This window comes from Crocodylus porosus, unplaced genomic scaffold, assembly GCF_001723895.1.
Source record: "Crocodylus porosus isolate Cpor-Errol unplaced genomic scaffold, CroPor_comp1, whole genome shotgun sequence".
In the NCBI taxonomy this organism is placed as follows: domain Eukaryota; kingdom Metazoa; phylum Chordata; order Crocodylia; family Crocodylidae; genus Crocodylus; species Crocodylus porosus.
The window spans coordinates 12,830,041-12,852,982 of NW_017728915.1; the positions used below are offsets into that span (position 1 = coordinate 12,830,041).

The following is a 22,942-nucleotide window of genomic DNA, read 5'->3' on the forward strand; positions in this document are numbered from 1 at the left end:
AGCCCACCCTGATCCAGGAGGGCACATGCCTCCCTGTGCCCTTCTAGGATGCAAAAAGAGAGAGCTTCACCCCGCCACCCCCTGCCTGGGCAGTGCCTGCACCTGCCCCATCCCTCACTGCAGGGGGCACTGAACTGCCCTGCACCCCCATACCCCTTCCCTCCCCTTCCATTACACCAGACTTACCAGCTGGAAGCAGCTGTATCAAAAATCTGATCATATCAGCTGATATGCTTCCTTAAATATCAGCTAGCGGTATCAACCCCAAAAATCTCTAATCAGTGTGCCCCTAATATTTTAATTTTATTAAAAAAATATTTATGTCCTGATTTATGCTTTGTTTGCAAAGTATATATAAAGGTGATTGCATAACAGCTGAAAATAAAGTCTTACTCTTGTACATGGTGCGTGGGGGAGTGTATGGGGTGTGATGGAGGGGTGGATGCGAGGTGTGTATGTGTGAGTGGAGGTGCATGTGAGGGTTGGTTTGGAGTTTGTGAGGGAGGGAGGGTATGGTGGAGTGTGTGTGCACCTCCACCACACTGCCCTACCTCCACAAGCACACAGCCCCTGCTGCCAGTGGCAGCAGCAGGCCCTTAGCATGTTCATGACATGCAGGAGACAGAGCCCCTCAGCAGTGTGCAACTCTGGCTGAGTCCTGAGAGCTGCACGTGGCAGCACAGAACCAGCCTGGCCCAATGGCCCATGGTTCCCTGCTGGAGTGCCAGGAGCCACAGGGAATCATGCACCATTGGGCTGGGCTGGCTCCATGCCCCCATGTGGGGCTTGCAACACTCCAGTGGGGAGCCACACAAGGAGGTACAGAGCCAGCCTGGCCCAATGGTATGTGGCTCCTGGTCTGGTGGTTCGCAGCTCCCACATACAGTGCCATGAGCCCCAAGTACTGGCAGAGAGCCAACCCAACCCAGCCTGATAGAGTGTGAGCTGGATAAAATGGTGTGGCAGGCTGTATTTGGCCCGTCCCAGTATTAGTGTGCCAGGATACATTTGCTACATGGATGTCTAACAGATGTCCCATATATGTCCATCCCCCAGCCCATAGTCTCTCCACCATAAGTGAACAGACATCATCTGCAAAAAGGCAGCACAGATTGTTACTACCTTCATTGGTGCTACAAAATTTACGTACCTGTATTTCAACAAAGGGTTATGATGTCTGTTCACCTGGCTTTTGTGCCACCATAACAATTTTTATCGTGGTACAAAGTCAACATCTGTTTGCAGCCATAATGTCCCACAAAAGGAAGGGGAGCTCCTAGCTTCCCTTTCCACATGGTTCTCTGTCCTTCCTATGTGAAGATTTCTCAAGGGGATCCAATTTACAGTTTTGCTAATAACCACCTATGTGCCAATGTGCTTGCAAGCTTCAAATACTATTTCCAACAGCACTGTATTTACTCTGTACACTGTATTTACTAAGACTAGGTAGCTCTCCCTCACAATCAACGTGGATTATCGTAGGTTTAGGTAAATTTGATCATATTTCCATTTTGCGGATAGTTATCATACTTGTTTTAACACTTCAAAATGAGAATGTTTAAGAAAACAGGTCAGATGATTGGTTTCATTAAAGAGTATTAAAGAGTGCTCCTTCCTCCAGAACCACAGTGTACTGGGAAGACAGGTCAGGTATTCCATCAGGTAGGAGTGTGGAATCACCTACATCATTTTTCTGTAGCACCTTTTCTTTCCCTTCTGTAGCGCCTTTTCTTTCCCCTCCACCGTGGTACAGGTCTCCCCGCAGACTAATGACCTGACACTGCTTGGTTAATAAAGGCCTAAGAGGAGGTAAAAGTTTCAAGTTTCTGAAGAACTTCAAGGGCCAATGGGGAAGACAACAAAAGGGAGAGAAGTCACAGAAAAGATATCTTGTGCAGAAATCTCAATTTTTTTTAACCAAAAATGAAAATTTGTTTTTGAAATATTATAAATGACATTCAAGACAACAAAGTGACCTGGTTAAATGACTTCTCACCTTTGGAGAAGTTACTCAATTCTCCCTCGGACTGTATGTACTGACAATATATGTCATACATTTCTTTCACTCTGTCTGCAATAGATTGAGTAGGATCCCTGGAACACGCCCTAGCAAAATAAAATAAAATATATGTTTTCAAAACGCCTTCCAAAGCAGCTAAGACAGATAGAGAAGATACAGCTTCATAAGTCTCTTTATAAATCCACAGTTCAGTGCAAAAATAAAAAAACAAAACAACCCCCCCGATGATGATTCAGGACTTCAGTCCTATAAAATACTAACACATGTAAGTAACTAACTTGATGCACTATAATTAGCTCCGACAGGACTCCTGGCCTATTGACTGTATTCCTATTGATTCCTCCAGGACAAATGTAGATAAACTTACAGGACTGGATCTCTACAATTTTAAATCTTTAAATAGGATTTTTAATCCACCCTACAGCTACCCGTCAGCCACTTTTAACAACCTAACAGGTTTTACCCGTGTAGTGGGAATAAAACACATTTCTCTATTTAAAAAAAATACATATTATTTGGCCATTAAGGACATGATCCTACTTACCTGAGAATTTGTTCAAGGTTTTCACTTGGGGCATTTTTCAGTCCTGTCAGCATTGTATGAAGACGGCTCAAACTATATGTTGCCATGGAAACAGGGGTCACATAGGGGTTGCTCTCTCTAATATATCTGCGGCCAGTTAGTGGGGTTGTAATTCTAAGTGATTTAGACTAGAAACAAAAAGTAATTCAAAATTACATATCACGCAAGTTGAAATATTCAGTTTAACTAAAGAATCATGAAACCATAGTTCTTTTCTTATCCAATGCTTCATCATTCGCTAGTAACCTCCCGCTAGTAACCTCCAAGAAGTAATAACTCTAGAGAGAATTTCTTACAGTTATGGAAATAAAGATCAACATTTTGTTTTCTAAAGTGTCTGAAGTGAATGCGAAACAGATTCTACTGCTGACCTCATTAAGCAGGAATATAACTAGATTTTAGCCATAAAATCTATTTTTTGAGTGTAGCATGATGTCCTGCTGCAGAGGGCTAATGTCAAAGGGCAGAGACCCTAAAGTACCTCTACTCCCCAACTGAACCATTTCAGAATTCAACATGGGTGAGATGTTTTTCTTTCTTAGCTCTTGCTTTCAACATGATCCATATTTAATAAATCTAAAATATGTATATTTGTTTATACTCCATTCTTCCCACAACATTTTAGCTTAGGCTGGCTGGTCAGTTACCAAAAAAAGAAAACATATGCAGGAAGAAAACAGACCACGCTGACGATCACACTGAGACTGTAAAGCCCCCTCCAAGAGCTCACTACCAAAGAAAAGAGCAGTCAGACTCAGCCGTTTTTAGACAGGGGCTTATCAAATCCAGTTTAAAAAACAAGGATAAAGAGAAACATGAAACACAGACAATTACTCATTCACCCTGTCAAAATGCTCCTGCAGATTATACTTCACTTGTACTCTCTCCGCAGTTTCCATTCCTGAAGGTGTGTTTAGGAACCTCCTGAGGGTTCCAATTTCCTCATCCGCATCTTCTCCAAGAAATATTCGTTCGTCCAAATTTCCTACTGACAAAACATACTCCTCATAGGCCTTATTGATGGCTTTGCTATGAAAAAAGGGAACGAAAGGATCAGATACTATAACTAAAAGCTTTATAAAGCTCTGTAACAAAAGACAGCTTTGTTGTTTTATTCTCTTACTGTATAAAGAAATGTTAAAATCCGATTTCATAGACATTAGGGCTGGAAGGGACCTTGGAAGATCATCAAGTCCAGCCCCCTGCTGAAAGGGCAGGAAGTCAGCTGGGGTCATAGGATCCCAGCAAGATAAGCATCCAATTTACTCCTGAAGGTGTTCAATGCAGGTGCTTGAACCACCTTCAATGGCAGGCTGTTCCAGACCTTGGGGGCTTGGACAGTAAAGAAACTCTTCCTTATGTCCAGCCTGAAATGGTGTTGCAGGAGTTTATGACCGTTCGACCTTGTCATCCCTTGGTGCGCTCTGGTGAACAAACGTTCCCCCAGATCCAGGTGGTCACCCCTGATAAACTTATAGGTGGCCATCAAAACACCCCTAAGCCTGCGCTTTTTCAGGTTAAAGAGCCCCATGGCTCTCAGCCTGTCATTGTAAGGTCTGCTTTCCTGACCTCTGATCATGCACGTGGCTTTTCTCTGGACTCTCTCAAGCTTCTCCACATCCTTTTTGAATTGTGGAGCCCAAAACTAGATGCAATACTCCAGCTGCGGCTTCACCGAGGCCAAGTACAGGGGGAGAAGGACATCCTGGGATTTGCTTGAGAAGCATCTATGAATGCAAGTCAGCATTTTGGTGGTTTTACTAGCCACGGCATCACAGTGCAGGCGCATGTTCATCTCGTGGTCAATCACAACCCCTAAGTCTCTTTCTTCCGTAGTGCTAGCCAGTGTAGCACTGCCGAGCCTATAAGGATGCTGCAGGTTTTTTTCCCACAAGGTGGAGAACCTTGCATTTTTTGGTGTTAAGCACCATCAGGTTCTTGTCCGCCCATTTGCTGAGCCTGTCCAGGTCAGCCTGAATCACCCACCTGTCTTTTGGTGTGGACGCTTTGCCCCAAAGTTTGTTGTCATTGGCGAACTTGGCTAGTCTGCTCCTGACTCCAATGTCCGCATCATTAATGAAGATGTTGAACAATATGGGTCCAAGGACAGAGCCACTGGTCACAGGACAGCATAGTGAGTGACTTCCATCAATTACTACCTTCTGGGTCTGATCACGGAGCCAATTTCCCAGCCAACGGATCACGGTGGACCCAAGGCCACAATTGGCCAGTTTCGCCAAGAGACGATCATGGGATACTAGATTGAAGGTTTTTTTGAAGTCAAGATATATGACATCAATCTCTTCTCCCTTGTCCAGGTGATAGGTCACCAGGTCGTAGAGGGAAATGAGATTGGTCAAGCAAGACCTACCCACAACAAACCCATGCCGGCTATCCCTTAGGATGTTGGCGTCAGCCAGTCCATTAAGGATGGCCTCTTTAATAAACTTTTCTAAGATCTTCCCCAGGATAGAAGTCAGGCTAATGGGCCTGTAGTTAGCCGGATCCACTCTCCTCCCTTTCTTGAAGATCGGCACCACATTGGCCTTCTTTCAGTCTTCGGGCACTACACCAGAGCGCCAGGAGTTTTCAAAGATCCGTGCCAGGGGCTGGGCTATGATGCTCGCCAGCTCCATGAGTACCCTGGGGTGTAGATTGTCAGGACTGGCTGACTTGAAAGTATCCAGCTTCTCAAGATGTTCTTTCATGAGGTCAGCATTAATGGAGGGCAGGAGATCTCCCTCACCTGGACCTCCCTGTCCCGTAACGGGCATGGGTGTCCCATGGAACTGATGAAAGACTGATGCAAAGTACCCATTTAATAGGTTGGCTTTTTCCTTTAAAATTTAAATATCTCATGTAATTTCTAGATTTATAATATCCTAAATATAATCACAGCAAAGTTAGATAATGTTCTTTTCCTTTTAATATGACTGGTGATTATGCCACTTGAGAAAAGCCAGAAAGTCAATTGAAGAACATACTAGATTAAAAGATTTGCTTTATCTCCACCCATTTTTCACATTAGTGAGAAATCCTCCAGCCCCTAAAAAGATCCCTCTAACACTAAACCAAGAAGTGATTTTTGCTTCTGGGCACATGCGCCACCACTAAGCTATCAAAACCCACTAGTACGTTTAAGCACTTTGTTCCCCAATTAGAAGACCTCCCTCCCTCCACAACAGCTGTTCACTAAAACATTGGGTACCGATGCTGAAGTAAGTAAGAATTTATTAAATTTTAATGTGGAATGACAAAAGTTTACAGTAACAAGGTCAGAGTCATAAAACACACTATCTTTTTGTTGCTTGAGAAACAAAATGAGGAGAACTTTTCACTGCTTTTACATGGAGTTGGTTGGGAAGGCAAAATATGTCTGCTCTACTCACAAATAGGGCACATTAGGCTACCCGAGGATCTCTCTTTGTAAGGGAAATCTCTGGGTACCAACAACTTGGGAGCCATGTGTCATCATCTCACTGTGAACCTCTGATGGTTCAAGCTCTGCTTTACATCAACAACTCCAAATTGTTTCAATGACACAAAAGGCAACAAAAACAGCTGAACAGAGTAGAACAGCTCAGAATCTGTGTGTTTATCTTCAGAATATTTAGTGAGTCACTTCTAAAAAAAATTAAAGAATGCTAGGACATTAACTCACACAAACATATGGTCATAAAGCTTCATCTTTTGTTGAGTGGTCCACTGAAGGGTATGGGTATACCCTCCACAGGTACCAAATACACTCCTTAGGAGTTAAAGAAACCTTTCCAATTGGTTTGTAAAACTAAAAAACCCATAAATTCAGGATTCCAAAGCAGCTACATAAAGTGATCTGACTACTCAGTGGTGCACAAAAGCAAAAAAAAAAAGGGGTAATCTAATTCATTTTAAAATTTGAAAGCAATTTTTATGCAGAACAAACTCACAAGCTGTCGCCAAAGTTCCCAGGATCCAGAAATCCAGTCAGATTTTCCTCTTTTCCCTTTAGAAGCTGCAAGAAAATTTCAAACAGCTGATGAGCGTTCTAGTACTCCAGCATGGTAGAGTGTTGTTGTAGCCATGACTGTTCTGGAGATATGCAGGAAACCAAGTTTTTGGGAGATAACTTTTATTGGACTAAGTATATGGTTGAGAGAGATATTAGACAAGCTTTCAGGCACAAACTGACCTGAAGAAGGGCACCCAAAAGCCTGGCTAACATCTCTCCCAACTATACACCTGGTCCAATAAAATCTATCACCAAAAAACCCTGACTTGCCCAGTGCTTTGCAAACCAGGAAATTTGCAGAGTTCCCCTTACCAAAAAAATTTTAAGACAAACCTTTTTGTCAAAAAGTTTCCTAATATATGGCTTCCAAAAATGTTCCTTTATGCCTTTGGCTTCCAAAACTAAGCCATCATGTAGAGAGCAGAGTTTTTCAATGACACAAGGAGGATCCGAAGACTGTTTATAATCCTTACTATGAAAGTCTTCAGGCAGGCCTGTAGTTAAAAAAAAAAAAAGTGTGTGATATTTGGTTCTATAAATCCCTGTTAAATATACACATAAAAAGATTAAACACACCATGATACTAACAGGATATTTTAAACCAATTGTAAACCTTGAAAAGAATCACTAAATCTTAGCATCTCAATTTAATATAACTTCATCAAAAACTATTTTTCTTCAGTGTCACAGATTAAAAATGCTTTACTATAAAATTATAGATACAGAAACCAAAATTATTAAAAATGGAAAACTGACCAAATAATTCCAAGCTCTAAAATTAGTGAAATAAAGCTGAAAAAAATGGTGCGCATCTACACATCAGGAGTTCACGCTAATCACAAATATTAAGCTAAACTACTGCAGGAAAACATTAAACAGTAACCAACAAAACAGATTTCAAGATAAGATGCAGGATTTAATCTCCGTAATCATACACAACAATTAAAGGTTTTCATTGTCTTGGATCATGAAAAGCTATTTTTCTTAACCTACCTTTGAAATTAGGATTCAGAAGTTCTCTGCGGTTTGGACACTGGACAGCATTTCCATACACTAGATCCAAAGCACATAGCAAGAGATGGTAGGAATTGACTAAATCATCACTGATCATTGGAAAATTACCTGTTATTAGAAAAACAGGGGTTAGTCTACAATAATAGGTTAGCTTCAGACTTCTGAATAAAAACATTAAGCCTGAATTTATTCTAGAATCATAATACAGACTGATCCATCAAACCTATGTAATTTTGGTGACTAAACTCATTAATAGCTGACAGAAATAGAGCGAATAAAGCACAGAAGTGCTTGATAAGAATTAGATTATGGACACTGCAACAAAGCCCCCTTCGGTTCTTATTAGGGGTATACGAAATGGGCTGTATTCAATTCGGGCCGAATCCAAATCTGAAATCGGGGACAACAATTTGATTAGTTGATTTGGATCACTGTCCTAATTTGATTCAGCTGAATCCAATGAAGATTCGATGCTGCTTTGGAGAATCAGTGATTTGGCCATAAACACAGTGTTAAATGTTTTTTCTACATATCTCAAGGCACCAGGTGTGGCTTGTGAATGTTGCGATGGTGGGGTGGATGGAGTGTCCCACATACAGCGTTGTGGGGGGGGAACAGGAAGGCCTGTGTGCTTGGTAGCAAACCCAGAAGCGGACAGGAAGTGCTTCTGGTTCACTTCCTGGTTCACTGCTGAGGGCGTGGGGGGATCCCCCCCCACTGGTGATTGGCCACAGGGGGACCCCAGGTACCCCCCCAGACCCAGGAAGCACCAGTCACCCAGCCAGGGGTGAGGTCCCCTGCATGCTTCCCGGCAGACCCAGAAGTGGACTGGAAGTGCTTCTGGTTTATCTTCCATGTCTGCTGCCGAGCATGCTGGGGATGTCCCTGCACTCCCATGGGACACTCCATCTGTCCCAGCATCTCAGCATTCACAAGCTGCCTGGTACCTTGAGGTATGTAGAAAAACATTTAAAGCTGTGTCTATGTCTGAATCATCAAATCTTTCTGAATCACTCCGAATGAATTCGGAGGGTTCCAATTTGATTTGGCGAGATTAAAGGGTCTCCTAATTCAATTCAGATTCAGAGATTTGGCTGCTGAATCAGGCTCAATCTCCACCAAATTGAATCAGCGACTGAAGCTTTGCACAGCCCTAGTTCTTATCATGAGGACTAAGGGGAAGGGCCCTTTAAGAATCAGGCCTGAAGCCCTGCCCCTTAGAAGGATATAAGGGAAGTGCCTTGGCAATAAAAGAGGACACATTTCTCGGCAGAGAAGGCTAGAGAAGTGAACACAGGCAAATGATCAGATTGGGTAACATATGCTAAAGCATTACAGGAAGAAGGACCAGCTAGCTAGCTATAAGGTAACTTGCATCAGAAGAACCTTGTGGGGGAGGTGAAGTATATCTTAGTTGTGAGGGGGGTAGCTCTCAGTGAAAAGGGGCTGCTCTGCCAAGGGATTTGCCCAATGACAGAACATCAAGATGTGGCAGGTGAGCGAGGTAGGGAAACTAGAATTTGGAGGAAGATCTGTTGGGCATGGGGACCAACATGGGGATCATCTATGGTTTATACATGATAATTCTGAGCATTGACATCTTTTTTGAATCGGGAGGCATAGCCAAATTGTCTGAGACAGCCCATTAAAAAACAGACAGTTACTCGAACTGAAGGACTGATCTGTATTAAGTGATAAGGCAATATTCTTCCATCTGTCCAGGTTGATGTACATATTCCAGTGCATGTCAGGTTATTACCAAAAGATACACGTAAAATAAAGTTTGGATGATGTTTGTAAGTCAGTTATTTAATCATAATTTCCATTTAGATTGCTAACTCTGGGCATAATTATTAAATGCATACATTTTTGATATACTGAGAAGATGAAGGGATACTTATAAACAGGAATCCTGGTTTTCTCTGTTAAAAAAATCCCCAATTTTCAGATTAAAAAAAGTAACCCCAAATCCACATTTTTCCGTGATTAAAATGAAACAGCACTATATATAGAGAGAGATATTAGTGCCGTTTCATTTTAATCACAGAAAAATGTGGATTTGGGGTTACTTTTTATAATCTGAAAATTTAAGACTTTTTTTAAATCAGAGAAAACCAGGATCCCTGCTTATAAAATTAGCTTGCCTTATATTTTTTAAATTATCCTTAACTAAAATTTCAGCAAAGATCCTATATAACCAGGGTCATCTTTACTTTAAAAGTTTTAAATAATTTGGCTGTCTATTAATTCAAGTCTGGAATTTCCCCAAGATTCAAACTATTAAAATAAGAGCTGGCTGAAAATTATGGCACTTTTTAATTGAATAAGTTTTTATTAACTTTCAAAAGTTAGAAAATTTTAGCTATTAAAAAAGCTCTTTCAATCTGTTCTCAAGGTACTTGTTATTTTTGGCTACATTATTTATTCTTTTAGACTTTCTACGTTTGTCTCACTGGATGCTTGCAGATGTTAAACCCCCACCCCCCACAAAACAAGAAAAACACACTTCACTGGAAGTAGCAGTGCGTTATTTGGATGTGGCTCAGCAGCATCTGTATAGATTGGATGTTTTAGACAGGCTTTTTGGCGCTTTCAGTGAAAGCTGATTCAAACATCTATCAGATAAAAACACCAAAACCCCCCCACTAAAATGCCTGATCTATACAGACATAGGGTGAGCCGGGTCCAACTAACAAAATGCCTCTTCTGGGCTTCTGGTAGGCTCAGTGTGGGAGCATGCCAAGTTTAAAGTGCTGCTTTTTAAAAAAATTTTTATTTAATATGTCTGCAAACAGCCACTATGTCCAATTAAAGAACAAATGTAGTAATGTTTAAAAAGTTAGTATTTCTTTATTTACCCCTTCACCTTTGGTTTGTTAAACTTTTTTTGGTTTGCTAACTTTTTTATTTTTCATTCCAAAAGAATAAATCAGCAACGTATGCACTTAATTCACCATCTTATTACAATATTCTTTTAACTAGTTTTATTTGCTACATTGTCTTTTTAACTTGGGAAACTCAGTATAATACTATCAGTTTTGATTTCTATCATGCTAATGAAAAACATCCAGGTTTTACATGTTCTTTTTCCCTTTTAAGTTCATAGCCATACCAGGCAATTCTTGTTGAACTACTACTTGGTTTTTTTCCCCAGGGTAACAATTTGAATTGTCCATCTATTTCAGCTGCAGATACGTTAATTAATTAAACCTGGGGATTTCTTAAAATATGTATTAATTTGTGGTGATCCCTAGTTTTCATAAGACACCTTTAAAAGATCAGTATTTTCTATCTTCTTCTGTACTTGACAGAATACATCATACGGATGTATCAATTTTTTTGAGTTCAGGTCTTTCAAGGTAACCTCCCCAGCTTCCAATTTGGCCTGATAAGCACATCTAACAGGCTTCCCTTATTGTAATTCTTCTGTCTTCAATAAGCCTTTGTAGGTTGTGATACTGTCCCAAGCCTCCTCCCATTGTGCTGGTGGAATTACCATGGAGGCTGACGTCTGTAAGCAGAGAGCTAGCTTCATGATGGTCATTTACAGAATGAAATTTCAAGACTCTGGAATAATCCTGCAGCACTACTTGAAACAAACTTTTATAAGTAGCAAGTGAATAATATAAAAGAAGAATAATATACATTTAAAATGGGTGAAGAGGTTTTGGTTCAGCTGTACCCTAATATCTCTCAATCTCCTGGAAGCAATAAATAATGAGGTGTTTGACTGAAAGGTTCCTTAAGTACTCTGTTTGTATACTGACAACTATTCTGCGTCTAGAATACAAAACAACTTTGTTCTGGAAATACCTTACTGAAATCTTGCATAGATATATTTACAATAAATTTTACATATTCACAAAATAAAAATTGGTAAACAGACTACTTGGTATCTTGAAGAGAACTTCAACCATACTAAACCTCAACAGAGTGGTCTGACTCACTATATGCTTTATTTTCTATGGATAAAAGAACTTGCAAGGGAAAAATACCATTTTTTCAAAGCTTACTTCAGTACATTCTCATTTAATATAGCTGTGGGCAGAAAGTTACTGAATTCTGTTTTTATTAAGTTAGAAGTTTTAAAAGCTAATAATTCTAAATTAAGAAATGAGTAAGGGTAAAAAAATCCCCGTAATGTAAGAAATATTGTTAACAAGTAATACTTCAAATGCAGAAAACATAAAACTTCACATAACACCAAAAATAAAGTTAGCCAATAGCCACTAGAAAATGGAAAATAACCGAGTGGGGAGTGGGGGAAGAAACTGTATAACAGTGTCACTGTAATGTTTAGATTAAGAATTTATCTTTGTTCACTGATTATTGTTTAAACTCATGCAGTTAATTAAAGCAACTATTTTAAATAAAAATAGAGTATTGGAGATGTAATGGAACATGATCTAATTTTACACTACTTACAGAGATGTGCTCATGCCACTGAACGTCAGAACATGACATGTAAGCAAAGATGATCAAAAATGTTGATAATATCACAATATTTAGCCCCCCCCAACAATTTTCCTCCCATGGGTTTTAAGTCTGAATATGTGGTCCAGCTCTAATTCTATTAATCAGACAGCACCACAATAATCAAAAGCACACATGGTATTTCCAAACTGTATTCCCTCTCAAATACAAGAGTTAAAAGCAATGAAAAACAAAGCTCTATAATGTAAAGAAATAGCAAAACAAATGGCTTCAAGAGATGCTTTTTGTCAAACAGAATTGAAACAACAATAGCAGGTTATAACAACTTGGTGGTAATGTTATAAAGCAAATAAAAATACTTGCTAACTTACTCTGTACCAGACAAAAAAACATTTAGCCAAGCAACTCTGCTGTATTTTCTGTTGTGGAAAAGAAAGTTGAAAACAATGGTCTGAGGGCTTGGGAAACATGTCACCCAGACAAGCCCAAACTTGTCATCAGTGTGTAGTTGCTATGATAAGCATAACTGTCTACCCTCAAAACAGAGTGAATTACCTTTTAATTAAAAAAAATAAAATAAAGCAAGAGAATTTAGTGCCCATAATACTCAATGTCTGTGCTGCTACAATTTTTGCATTGCTTACTACGTGCTAAACTAGTCAGCATTTATTTAAAAGTATTAGCCCTAATACAGCAGTAGCAAATGAAATGCAGGCATTTCTCTTTATCCAGCTTCAAAGGTGGGAAGTTTTGGCTAGTTCAGCAGGGGAAACTAGACATTTGGGACTTTTAAGAATTACCCATTCATGGTGCTTGAGGAGAAAAGGGCATAAGGAAGAGAAATCCAGATCTAGTTGACGAGACAGAAAAATGCCACTTAACTATATTGCTTCCTCTGCATCCAAGAGGAAGGTATTTAAACCTACAGGAAAGCAGTGGTGTCATTCTGTGTTGAGAAAAGATCTTCCCCTTCAGACTTGAAGAGGACTGAGAAGGAACTCTTTCTTTAATGCCAGACTGGCCTGGGCTGGTGGTTCCCCTTCCCTGTCCCACCCCCTCCGCCAAATCCACTCAGGGAGCCAATATGCAAGCTTGATAGTACAGTTTCTTGCAATCTGACACGTGCCTAGTGCACGTAGTTTGTTCAGTAGGGGTTCCAGTTCACTAATAAAGTAGAACTGGAAATGCACTGGGAGAAGACATCTATAAATGGTGTAGAATGACACTTAAACAACTTTCAGGGCGCGAAGACACAGATACTCCACAGATGACTAGCAGCACCACAAATGCAGATGTAGAAGGCAGTTTCAGGGGTTCATCCAGGACCTATGATTAGAAGGCTACCTCATAGTTACTTTGGGCCAATTTTTCAAATGTCTGTTTCAGGAAAGTTCTGTTAAAGAGTCATTGGAATCCAGCCCCAAAATTTGGACGTGTCCTGGAAAATCCAGGTTGGTTGGTAGCGTTAAAGGGGGTTGAGACTCCAGATGTTAGGTACCCGAGGCATTAACTTTTCTTCTTGGCACGCAATGGTACACCATCTCCATTTCCTGATGCTTAGAATACTTCAAACATCAGAAATGGCAAGGAGGCAACCCTTCCTAGCCACCTTAGTGCTAATCATTATTTAAAAGAAGAGTGCTGGGGTTCTAACAATAACATTGGGAGCAGCACTCAAACAGATGGTATGGTACAAAAGAAAAAGATTATCTACAATAGCTAAGTTATTGCAACTTATTCTCAGGTGGGTGACTTAATAAAGTTATGGCTGTGACCTGTTAATTAAACCACATACCTCATGTTTTTATTTCCTGCAGTTCCTAGGACAAAGGAAAAACTTCCTTTGATAGTTCTCAAGTAATGAGTGAGAAAAAGTCAACTAGCACCTATGCTTGAGCAAACCATGGGGATAATTTTGCCATCGAATAAATGAGGCTGTACATGGGAGGTTTTCCCCACAACCTCAATTCCAAGCTTATGCTCTAATGAGCTTAAAAATGGATCCCCTCAGTGTTGCATGATCTATTATGGGGCTTTTAAAACATTTTCCTCCTCAGTAAATATAAATGAGTACAGAAAGAAAACTTTTAGAGTTTGTGTGTGTGGTTATTTTATTTATTTTAACTGGCAGTTGCCTCAAACAATCTAGTCAATAATGCCACAGAACTGTTATCTTGTCAAAGTAAATGGAATGAAACTGCAAATTTTAATAGAGGTAGAGGATATCAGAGTATAAAATTTAGCTGACTACTAAACCAGATTGAAACCTAAAGTGACACTCATTTCTCTAAGATCACAAAGAAGCAGAAACATATCCATGCATGAACTCTAGGGCAAAAACTTAAGTAAAACATACGAGTTTGTACTATGGATTACAGTTAATGGAATTTACCTAATTGTAACAATAGAAGAACCACCTTTCAGAGAAGAAGTGTGTAAGCATCACCCTTGCTTCACTGAAACAAGCAGCACTGCCTTTACATTACCTGTATGGAGTATGAGTGAACTCACTTTTTCATCTAGGCTTTTATTTAATATGGCATTAAATAAGCAGAGGTACCAGAGAGTGAGAGAGCAAGCGAGCGTGACACAGGCATCACATATATACTGAGGGTAAATATATTTTATTACTAATTCCTTCAGGTCTTTTACTCCTAAAATTGATCATCAAAATCTACTGTTCCCCAAAAGATTCTATATAGTTAACTGTTAAAAGTTATATGCAGGTTGTGATATTATATGCTGTCCTCAACAGAAGATTTAGTAACTGCATATTATTACTTCCCTTAGGAATCTTAATAAGGAGAACACAAGGCTTCAGTCTTTTATTTATTTAGAAGCACAATGGCAGGATTTTGAATGAAAGATGAGAAAAAATTGTTTGCATTACAAATCAGTTTTAATTAAATACTCAAAAGAAGAGTAACTTGCTCAAACATGCTACAGCTGGTCAGAAAAAAATGCAGGTATTTTTACATACCATGCAAGCAACGGATTACAAATGCACATTACCAAAGACCTACCTGTACAGCCATTAACCAATATTTCTCATTTTAATTAAAAATATGTGCAAATTAATTCAGAATAACTAGTAAATATGCACAGTACAAAGCTAACATACAGAAATATTACAAATGAGAAGTCAGAATGTAGAACACTGGGTTGACTGACATGAAGAGAACAAGTAAGTACAACTGGTTATATGATATAGTAAAACTGCACACACATTTTAAAAACGAGAAGAAAAAGGCTAAAATGTTTCAAATTTCAAAATTGAATTTTGAAGTACCATATTCAGTCAAATCCAAGATGAGCTCTATTTCCCCATTTAACATGGCAGGGGGAAATCAGACTTACAGCCATAGCCACTGCCTACCTAGGCCACAGCCTCTGCCACTGCTTACCCTCTGCCTCTCACCCTGCTCCAGCTTGGGGCACAGAGTAGAGTTGGAGCCAGAGTGTAAGTTGTGATGGGCAGGAGATGGTTGGGACAGGCTGTACACATTGGGGTATATAGGAGGTGGGGGGGAGGGAGAGGCAGCAAAGGACAAGGGTCAGATCACTTGAGTCCCCTCAAGTGGTGGGGGGGGTGACTAAACCAAGACGATGCCCTAATAATTCAATTTTATACATAGGGAAAAACTGTAACAAATGTATAACTTTTGCATGTATAGAATCTAATTATTGGGGAGTCGTCTTAGATTCCAGTAAATATGGTATTTATGGACAAATATGAGATCATACTGTGAGTTGTAAAAGCAGCAATTTGTATTCCCAAGTGTGGGGATGTATATATGAAGAAGATAGTTCTTCTGCAAGAGATGCCCAATATTTACAGAGCCTTTTTTTTTTTTTTTAGTAATATGTGCAATTGGTGTTCCTAGGTTTAAAGGAAGGAAATCTAACATTTGTAGTTTTATTCTTTCTGTTGCTTCTAAAGCGGACAAAATATTGTCTGTGTGGCTAGAAACAGAAAAGGAGTTTGATCTGATCTTAATCCCCAGTAGTATTTGTTTATATTTCAAATCCACATGCACACGAAAACATGTATCTACTAACATTTCTGGGGATGTCCCCTTTTCTAGATGCAGTATGAAAGCTTCAGAATGCCAGGGATTTGGAAGTGCAGCCATCATAAAGTTCACCAGACTAAGCCAATCTTTGATCTCAATAAGTGGTAAAAGTTATAGCTGGGGAAGTAAAGACAAGGGAAGCATGACAGCAGGCCTATTTTGTAACAGTTAGGTAAATTCGCTATGTTAAACAACTTTCTGATGCTTATTCAAAATCCAAAGGCCACTCATTTTTCATCATATGTAATGTGTATTAAAGACTAACAAAGTTCACAGTAAATGTCATACCTTCCCAAATCTCTTACCTTTGGCATAAACAAAGAGCACCCAACAAAACTGGAAAACTTCAGAGACTGTACAAGGCTGTCGTCTTTTGGAAACAAAAATATCATGAGAATAAGACACAACAAACTAACTGCATCAGTGCTGACAGAATGGAATACCTCACAACAGGGGCCAGCAACATTCTGGGGAAAAGTGCCAAAAATCACTCACAACCTCAATTTGTAAGATGGCGTGCTGGGGAGCTGGGAGAGGCCCGATCCCTGCTGTGGCAGCACAGCGCTGGCCCCTTCCCGGGTGTCTTCCCTAACACACACGTGCCAAGTAAAAAGCCTTTGCATGTCATTGCCAGGCACCCATGCCCAAGGTTGCCTACCCCTGCTGTACAACATTCTAACAAGTACAATGGGTAGCAAAAAAGTGGTGTATCAGATGAAGTGGCACTGTACATAAGTGAAAATAAATTGAATCCCAATCTTCATTTGCACATATGGATCAAAAAGCCATCACTATCTTGGCACAGTTAATTCAATTTGAAAACGGCTAATAAAATGACACTCCTATTTTTAATAAAGCATATGCAGTTTTGTTCTATTTTGGCATTTAATATGAAAAAAGACAAGATAATATTTTAATAATAGACAACTAAAGGTTGAACAGCATTAATAATAGATTATTGCAGGATTAAACATTTATATCTCTTACATGGCAAAGTTACTCAAATGTATATAGTATAAAAATTTCCAACATGAATTCCAAAACATCTCATTTTCTAATACTGTCACATCTATACATGCAATATTATACATTTTTATTTAGCTTCTTTGGTGATACTTGCAGATTGAAAAAAATCAGTTTAAGTTTTCCCATATCAGACAATTTCATCTGTAGTAGTTGGAGATGGATCCATAATTTTATCAAGAAATTCTCTCAACATATTTAAAAAGTATCCACATATCTTCAAAGTACATCTCATCACGATTCATAACACCACATTTAAGAGTTGCTGTACCCAAAATCTTTTTTTTAGCATAAAAAAGAAGGGTAAAGGTATCATCACAGAGGCAACTCATTGCCAGAAAAGTCAGCAGTGTTTCAGGTACACATGGTCCGCCTGTGTCAGAATAGTTATGTTAATATCTGCAGGAATCCTGTTTTTCTCTGTTTAAAAACTGCAAATTCTCTGATAAAAATGTCCAAACTCTCTGCTTAAAACCCCCCAAATCTGTGTTTTTCTGCTATTAAATTGAAACACCACTAAATCAATTGAACACGTTTTATTGATATATTTACAATTTTAAAGCAATTTGGAAGCCTACCAGTGCCTCAATCGGTATAATAAAATATATTCTAAATACCTATACAATTTGGCATTTGTTTTTAGATTTTTTATGATGGAAAATGAGAGCTTCCCCTGTCCCCTTTTCTCATCAGGATGCAGGTCCAGCTGCAGCTGTCTCCTCCCTCTGTCCCCAACTGCTCTGTGGCACTGAGCAGCCTTGATGTGCCAGTGCCCTGCCCATACCAATGCTCCTCACTCCCTACCCACAGCCCTCAGCCCTGCTGGCACCCCTGACTCCCAACCTACAGCTTTCTGGCCCAGCTGGTGCCCCTTACTTCCCACCCATAGCTCCCATCCCCCTGCCCTAGTGGTGGTTACTCACTTCCAACTATACCCCCCTGGCCCTGCTGGTGCCCCTTGCTCCCCAACCCACAGCCCCCTGCCCTCCCAGCCCTGCTGGAGGTGGCACCCAGCTGCCAGGGAGCCAGGTCCACAGCCCCCTGCCCCTCTAGCAGCATCTGAGCCCCAGCTGCCACTGGAGTGGAGCATGGAGCCCAGCTCCCCCTCCCGCACAGGTGGCATGGCTGGAGTGCAGCCAGCTGGGGGTGGGGAGCAGAGGCAGATGTGGGCTACTAGCTGTGGGCCTGGGCTCCCTGCCCCGCTGCCCTCCCTCCAAGGGTGGGACCTGGCATGGCAGGTCAGATCAGAGTGGGGAGGTTCAGTGCTGCTGTCAAGAGCCCGCACCACCATGGCGAGGCGCCCCATACCCATCTAGTAGCAATGGGGGGCACACCTTAATGCCACCACCCCTGCTGCCGCCAGGTGGGTGGGGGGTGTGTCGTCATGGCAGTACAGGGGTCTCAGGGGTGGCATCGAAGCCTCTCTGCCCTGCCCCACTCTGCTCGGCCCTGCTGCATCAGGTGCTGCCTGCTGGGCCACAAAGGCCCCAGGGTGAGGAAGGTAGCAGGGTGGGGGAGCCCCAAGCCCATAGCAGGCAGTCCGCATCTGCCCCCACCCTGCATACAAAGCTGAGGGGCACATGCCCCACTATGTGTCCCCAGGGAATGTGTGCAGCGGTGAGTAGCTAGTCCCCCTGCACCTCACAAATGAGCTGCCAGTGGCTCCATCCCATTCACCAGTCAGGCCTTGCAGTCACGAATTCCCACCCCAGACCCCATGTACCACCCTGGCTAGGCAGTGCTCCCAGCCCTGCCTAATTCTCTCCCTTTCTCCCTCAATATGGGGTGCCTTAATCTTCAAACCCCCCCACTCACTCAGACTTACCTGCAGAGAGCTATGGGACTTGATCTCCAAGCTCCCTGGTTGCCACATGCATGAGTGTACATATGCACGTGATGCCTCCTGCCTGATTGCCTTCTTCCTGCTCCCCACAGTCCCTCGCAGGCTGGAACTCTGCCAGCCTGCAAGGCAAAACCCACCATTTCCCATGTTTTTCCCCTTAAAAAGAGAAAATCCAAGCTTTTCCACGGGAAACAGAAAACCCTGATCCCTGTTAATCTGACAAGTAGTGTGTGTAGCTGCCACATTGGAATTCAAGATGGCTGCCACGACCTCACATTTTTGTCAATATTTTAGCCCCGACTAGGGTTAGGAAATTAATTCCAATGACAAAACCAACATTGTATGAAGTTTCGAGATGAACTTTAATATTTCCATTATGGTAGCCATCTTGGATCCCAGTTCCCACACTCTTTTAAAATCACAGACAATTTGTAACTCTGCTTGAGGAGTCTGAATCTGAGCTGACAGATGTTCTGTAGCATACCAATGTAAGATGGCTTAGTTTTTAAAAGAGTGTGGGAACTGAGAGCAGAGTTTACTTTATTTTTTAACATGAAGGAAAAGATTTGGATTTCTCACAGCTGAATGATGCAGATTGGCTCTCTGATTTTGCATTTACCATTGATATCATGGACTACATGAATGATCTGAATTCGCAACTGCAAGGGAAAAGGCTTATTGCTCATGAGTTGCATTCCAGCATCAAGTCATTTATGACAAGTCCCTTTCTCCTGCCAGATAGGAAGCAAAGATTTTGGCCATTTTCCTACACTGCAGCAGACTGTTGTTTCTGATCAAAACCTAAAAAAAAATGACACACGTCGTTACTAGTGGACTTCCATACTGAATTTTCTTGCTGACTCACAGATTTTTGAATGATAGAAAAAGACTTGTCTTTGGCACCTTTCACATTTAATGTTGCCAGTGTTCCATGTGACTTCCAACTTGAGATTACTGAATCATACTGTGATGCGCTGCTTGTGGAACAACCCAAATCAGTACCATATCCTAGCTTTTATGCTTCTCTCAATGAACAGAAGTTTCCAAAGACTGAGGGTCATGCCCAGATGCTTGTGCCATGTTTGGATCAATATACATATGCGAGCAGACATTTTCTGTAATGAAAGTTAACAAATCAGATCTTAGAAATTTGATGAGTAACGACCATCTTGTAGCAGTGCTCTGCGCTGTAACAAAAGAGATGACACCCGACCTTGATTTTCTGATTATCGCATATCAGAGGTGTCATTCTTCACACTGAGTTCCTCTGGTGTTGCACGGGTGGGTTTTATGATACAGACCATGAGACACGATGTAGCTTCCAGTTCTAAGGCCACATCCCCTCCCAGAAGAAGTACTTCTGAGGGTAAAGGGTGGGAATTATGATGGCAAAGGTTAAGGGGAGAGACTTGGGCTTCCAAGATAGTGACCAGGGCAGGGCAACTGCCAAGGGGTGGGGCTACCCATGCGGCCCTCAACAGCTCACCAAAACTCGTTAAGTGGCCCCTCAGCCAAAGTAATTGCCTATCCCTAGTCTGGCTCCATCCTCCTTCAAACTCCCGTTACATAGTTGAAGGCTGTTATTAAATCCCCTCGGTCTTTTCTTCTCTAGACTAAACAAGTCCAGTTCCCTCAGCCTCTCTTCGTAAGTCATGTGCCCAGCCCCCTCACCATTTTCACTGCCCTCTGCTGGACTCTCTCCAATTTGTCCACATCCTTTCTGTAGTGGGGGGGGGGACCTGAATACAGTATTCCAAATGTGACCTCAACCAGTGCTGAATAGAGGGGAATTATCTCTTCCCTTGACCTGCTGGCACAACTCCTACCAAGGCAACCCAGTATGCTGTGAGCCTTCTTGGCAACAAAGGCACACTGTTAACTCATATTCAGCTTACTGTCCACGGCAACCCCCAGGTCATTTTCTGCAGAGCTGCTGCCCAGCCCATCAGCCCCCAGCCTGTATCAGTGCATGGGACTGTTCTGCTCCAAGTGCAGGACTTGGCACTTGTCCTTGTTGAACCTCATGAGATTTCTTTTGGTTCAATCCTCCAATTTGTCTAAAATTTTTTTGCAATTATCTAGTTGATCTAATAAGAGATAATGCCTCTACCACAAGAGTTCTGACTCCAGTTTGTCTAGGTAACTGAATCCTAGCCTTACCCTCCAGCATATCTACTACTCTCCCCAGCTTGGTGTCATGTGCAAACTTGCTGAGGGTGCACCCTATGCCATCTTCCAGGTCGTTGATGAAGACACTGAACAAAACCAGCCCCAAGAATGACCCTTGGCACTCTGCTTGATAATGGATGCTAACTACACATCAAGCCATTTCTGAGCCTGACAATCCAGCCAGTTTTCTATCTACCTTACAGTCCATTCATCCAGCCAATACCTCCTTAAGTTGCCTGCAAAACTGTTGTGGGAGACCAAATCAAAAGCCTTGCTAAAATCAAGGTATATCATGTCCACAGAGCCAGTGATCTCATCATGAAGGGCAATCAGGTTGGTCAGGCATGACCGCTCAGTGAATCCATGCTGACTGTTCCTAATCACCTTTTCTTCTAAGTACTTAGAAATGGATTCCTTGAGTATCTACTCCATGATTTTTCCAGGGACTGAGATGAGGCTGACCAGTCTGTAGTTCCCTGGATCATCCTTAAATAGTGGCACTATGTTTGTCTTTGTCCAATCATCTGGGACCTCTCCTGATTGCCATGACTTTTCAAAGATGGTGGCCAGCAGCTCTGCAATCACACAGCTAACTCCTTCAGCACCTTTGGATGCACCCCATCCAGCGCCACAGACTTGTATATGTCTACCTTTTCTAAATATTCCCAACCTGTTCTTTAGCAACTGTTGGCTGCTCAGCTCCTCCCCAAACTGTGCTGCCAGGTACAAGTAGTCTGAGATCTGACCTTGCCTGTGAAGAGTGAGGTGAAAAAGGTACTGAGTACTTCAACCTTTTCTGCATACTCTGTCACTAGGTTGCCTCCCCCACACTAGGTTGCTTCCCTCAGTAAGAAACCCACACTTTCCCTAATCTTTCTCTTGTTACTGACATACTTTTACAAACCCTTCTTGTTAGCTTTCACATCTCTTGCTAGCTGCAACTCCAATTGTGCTTTGGCCTTCCTGAGTTCATCCCTGCATGCCCAAGCAATACTCTTATACTCCTCCCTAGTTGTTTGTCCAAGTTTCCATCTTTCATAAGCTTCCTTTTTTGATTTAGTTTACTGAAGTTCCCTGCTAAGCCAAACTGGTCTTCTGCCATACTTGCTAGTTCTCCTGCATATTGTGATGGTTCTTGCACTCTTAATAAGTCTTCTTTAAAGTGCAGACACTCTCCTGGAATTCCCTTTTCCTCAGACTGGCTTCCCAGGGCATCCTGCCCACGAGTTTCCTGGGCAAGTCAAAGTCTGCTTTTCTGAAGCCCAGGTCCTTAGTCTGCTGCTCTCCATCCTTTCTTTCTGCAGGATCCTAAAATCAATCAGCTTGTGGTCACTGTGGCCCAAGTTGCCATCCACTATAGTACATTCCCCAGCAATTCTTTCCCGTTTGTGAGCAGTAGGTCAAGAAAAGGCCCCTAGTTGGCTGCTCTAGCACTTGTATCAGGAAGTCAAAACATGTTGGGTTTCAACAAGATCTTAGAAGCTCGTACAAAGTTGCATTGAGAGCACCATCGCTGAGAAAAACTTAAAGGAATTTTGGGAAAATTGAGCTGTTATCCCAAGGAATCTCATTCCCGTTCATTTTGTTCAGTTTTCATTGGACATTAACATTTTTGAGGAGACACTGGATGGAAAATAAACATTTCGTGCAATGCAAACTGTAGCCTTTCGGAGAGGACCACTGAAACTAGTTGAGATTGGAGAAAGAACTGAAGTCACACGAAGGAAAAGAACCTTGAAAGATATACTACCTGAATTTACGAAACTAATTCTGGCAAAGATGACCTGTAACA

General features: G+C 41.5%; 1 protein-coding gene across 1 annotated transcript in view; it reads right to left on the reverse strand.

Moving 5' to 3' along the window:
• Positions 1-22,942, reverse strand: part of RBL2 (RB transcriptional corepressor like 2) — a gene marked incomplete at its 5' end in the record, with an annotated part of 45,550 nt that overhangs the window by 14,268 nt on the left and 8,340 nt on the right. The window contains 7 exons of the mRNA XM_019535726.1: positions 1,997-2,106; positions 2,565-2,731; positions 3,446-3,632; positions 6,533-6,597; positions 6,928-7,088; positions 7,588-7,716; positions 16,421-16,485. Coding sequence (XP_019391271.1) covers positions 1,997-2,106; positions 2,565-2,731; positions 3,446-3,632; positions 6,533-6,597; positions 6,928-7,088; positions 7,588-7,716; positions 16,421-16,485 — 884 coding nt within the window. The remainder of the gene's footprint in view (positions 1-1,996; positions 2,107-2,564; positions 2,732-3,445; positions 3,633-6,532; positions 6,598-6,927; positions 7,089-7,587; positions 7,717-16,420; positions 16,486-22,942) is intronic.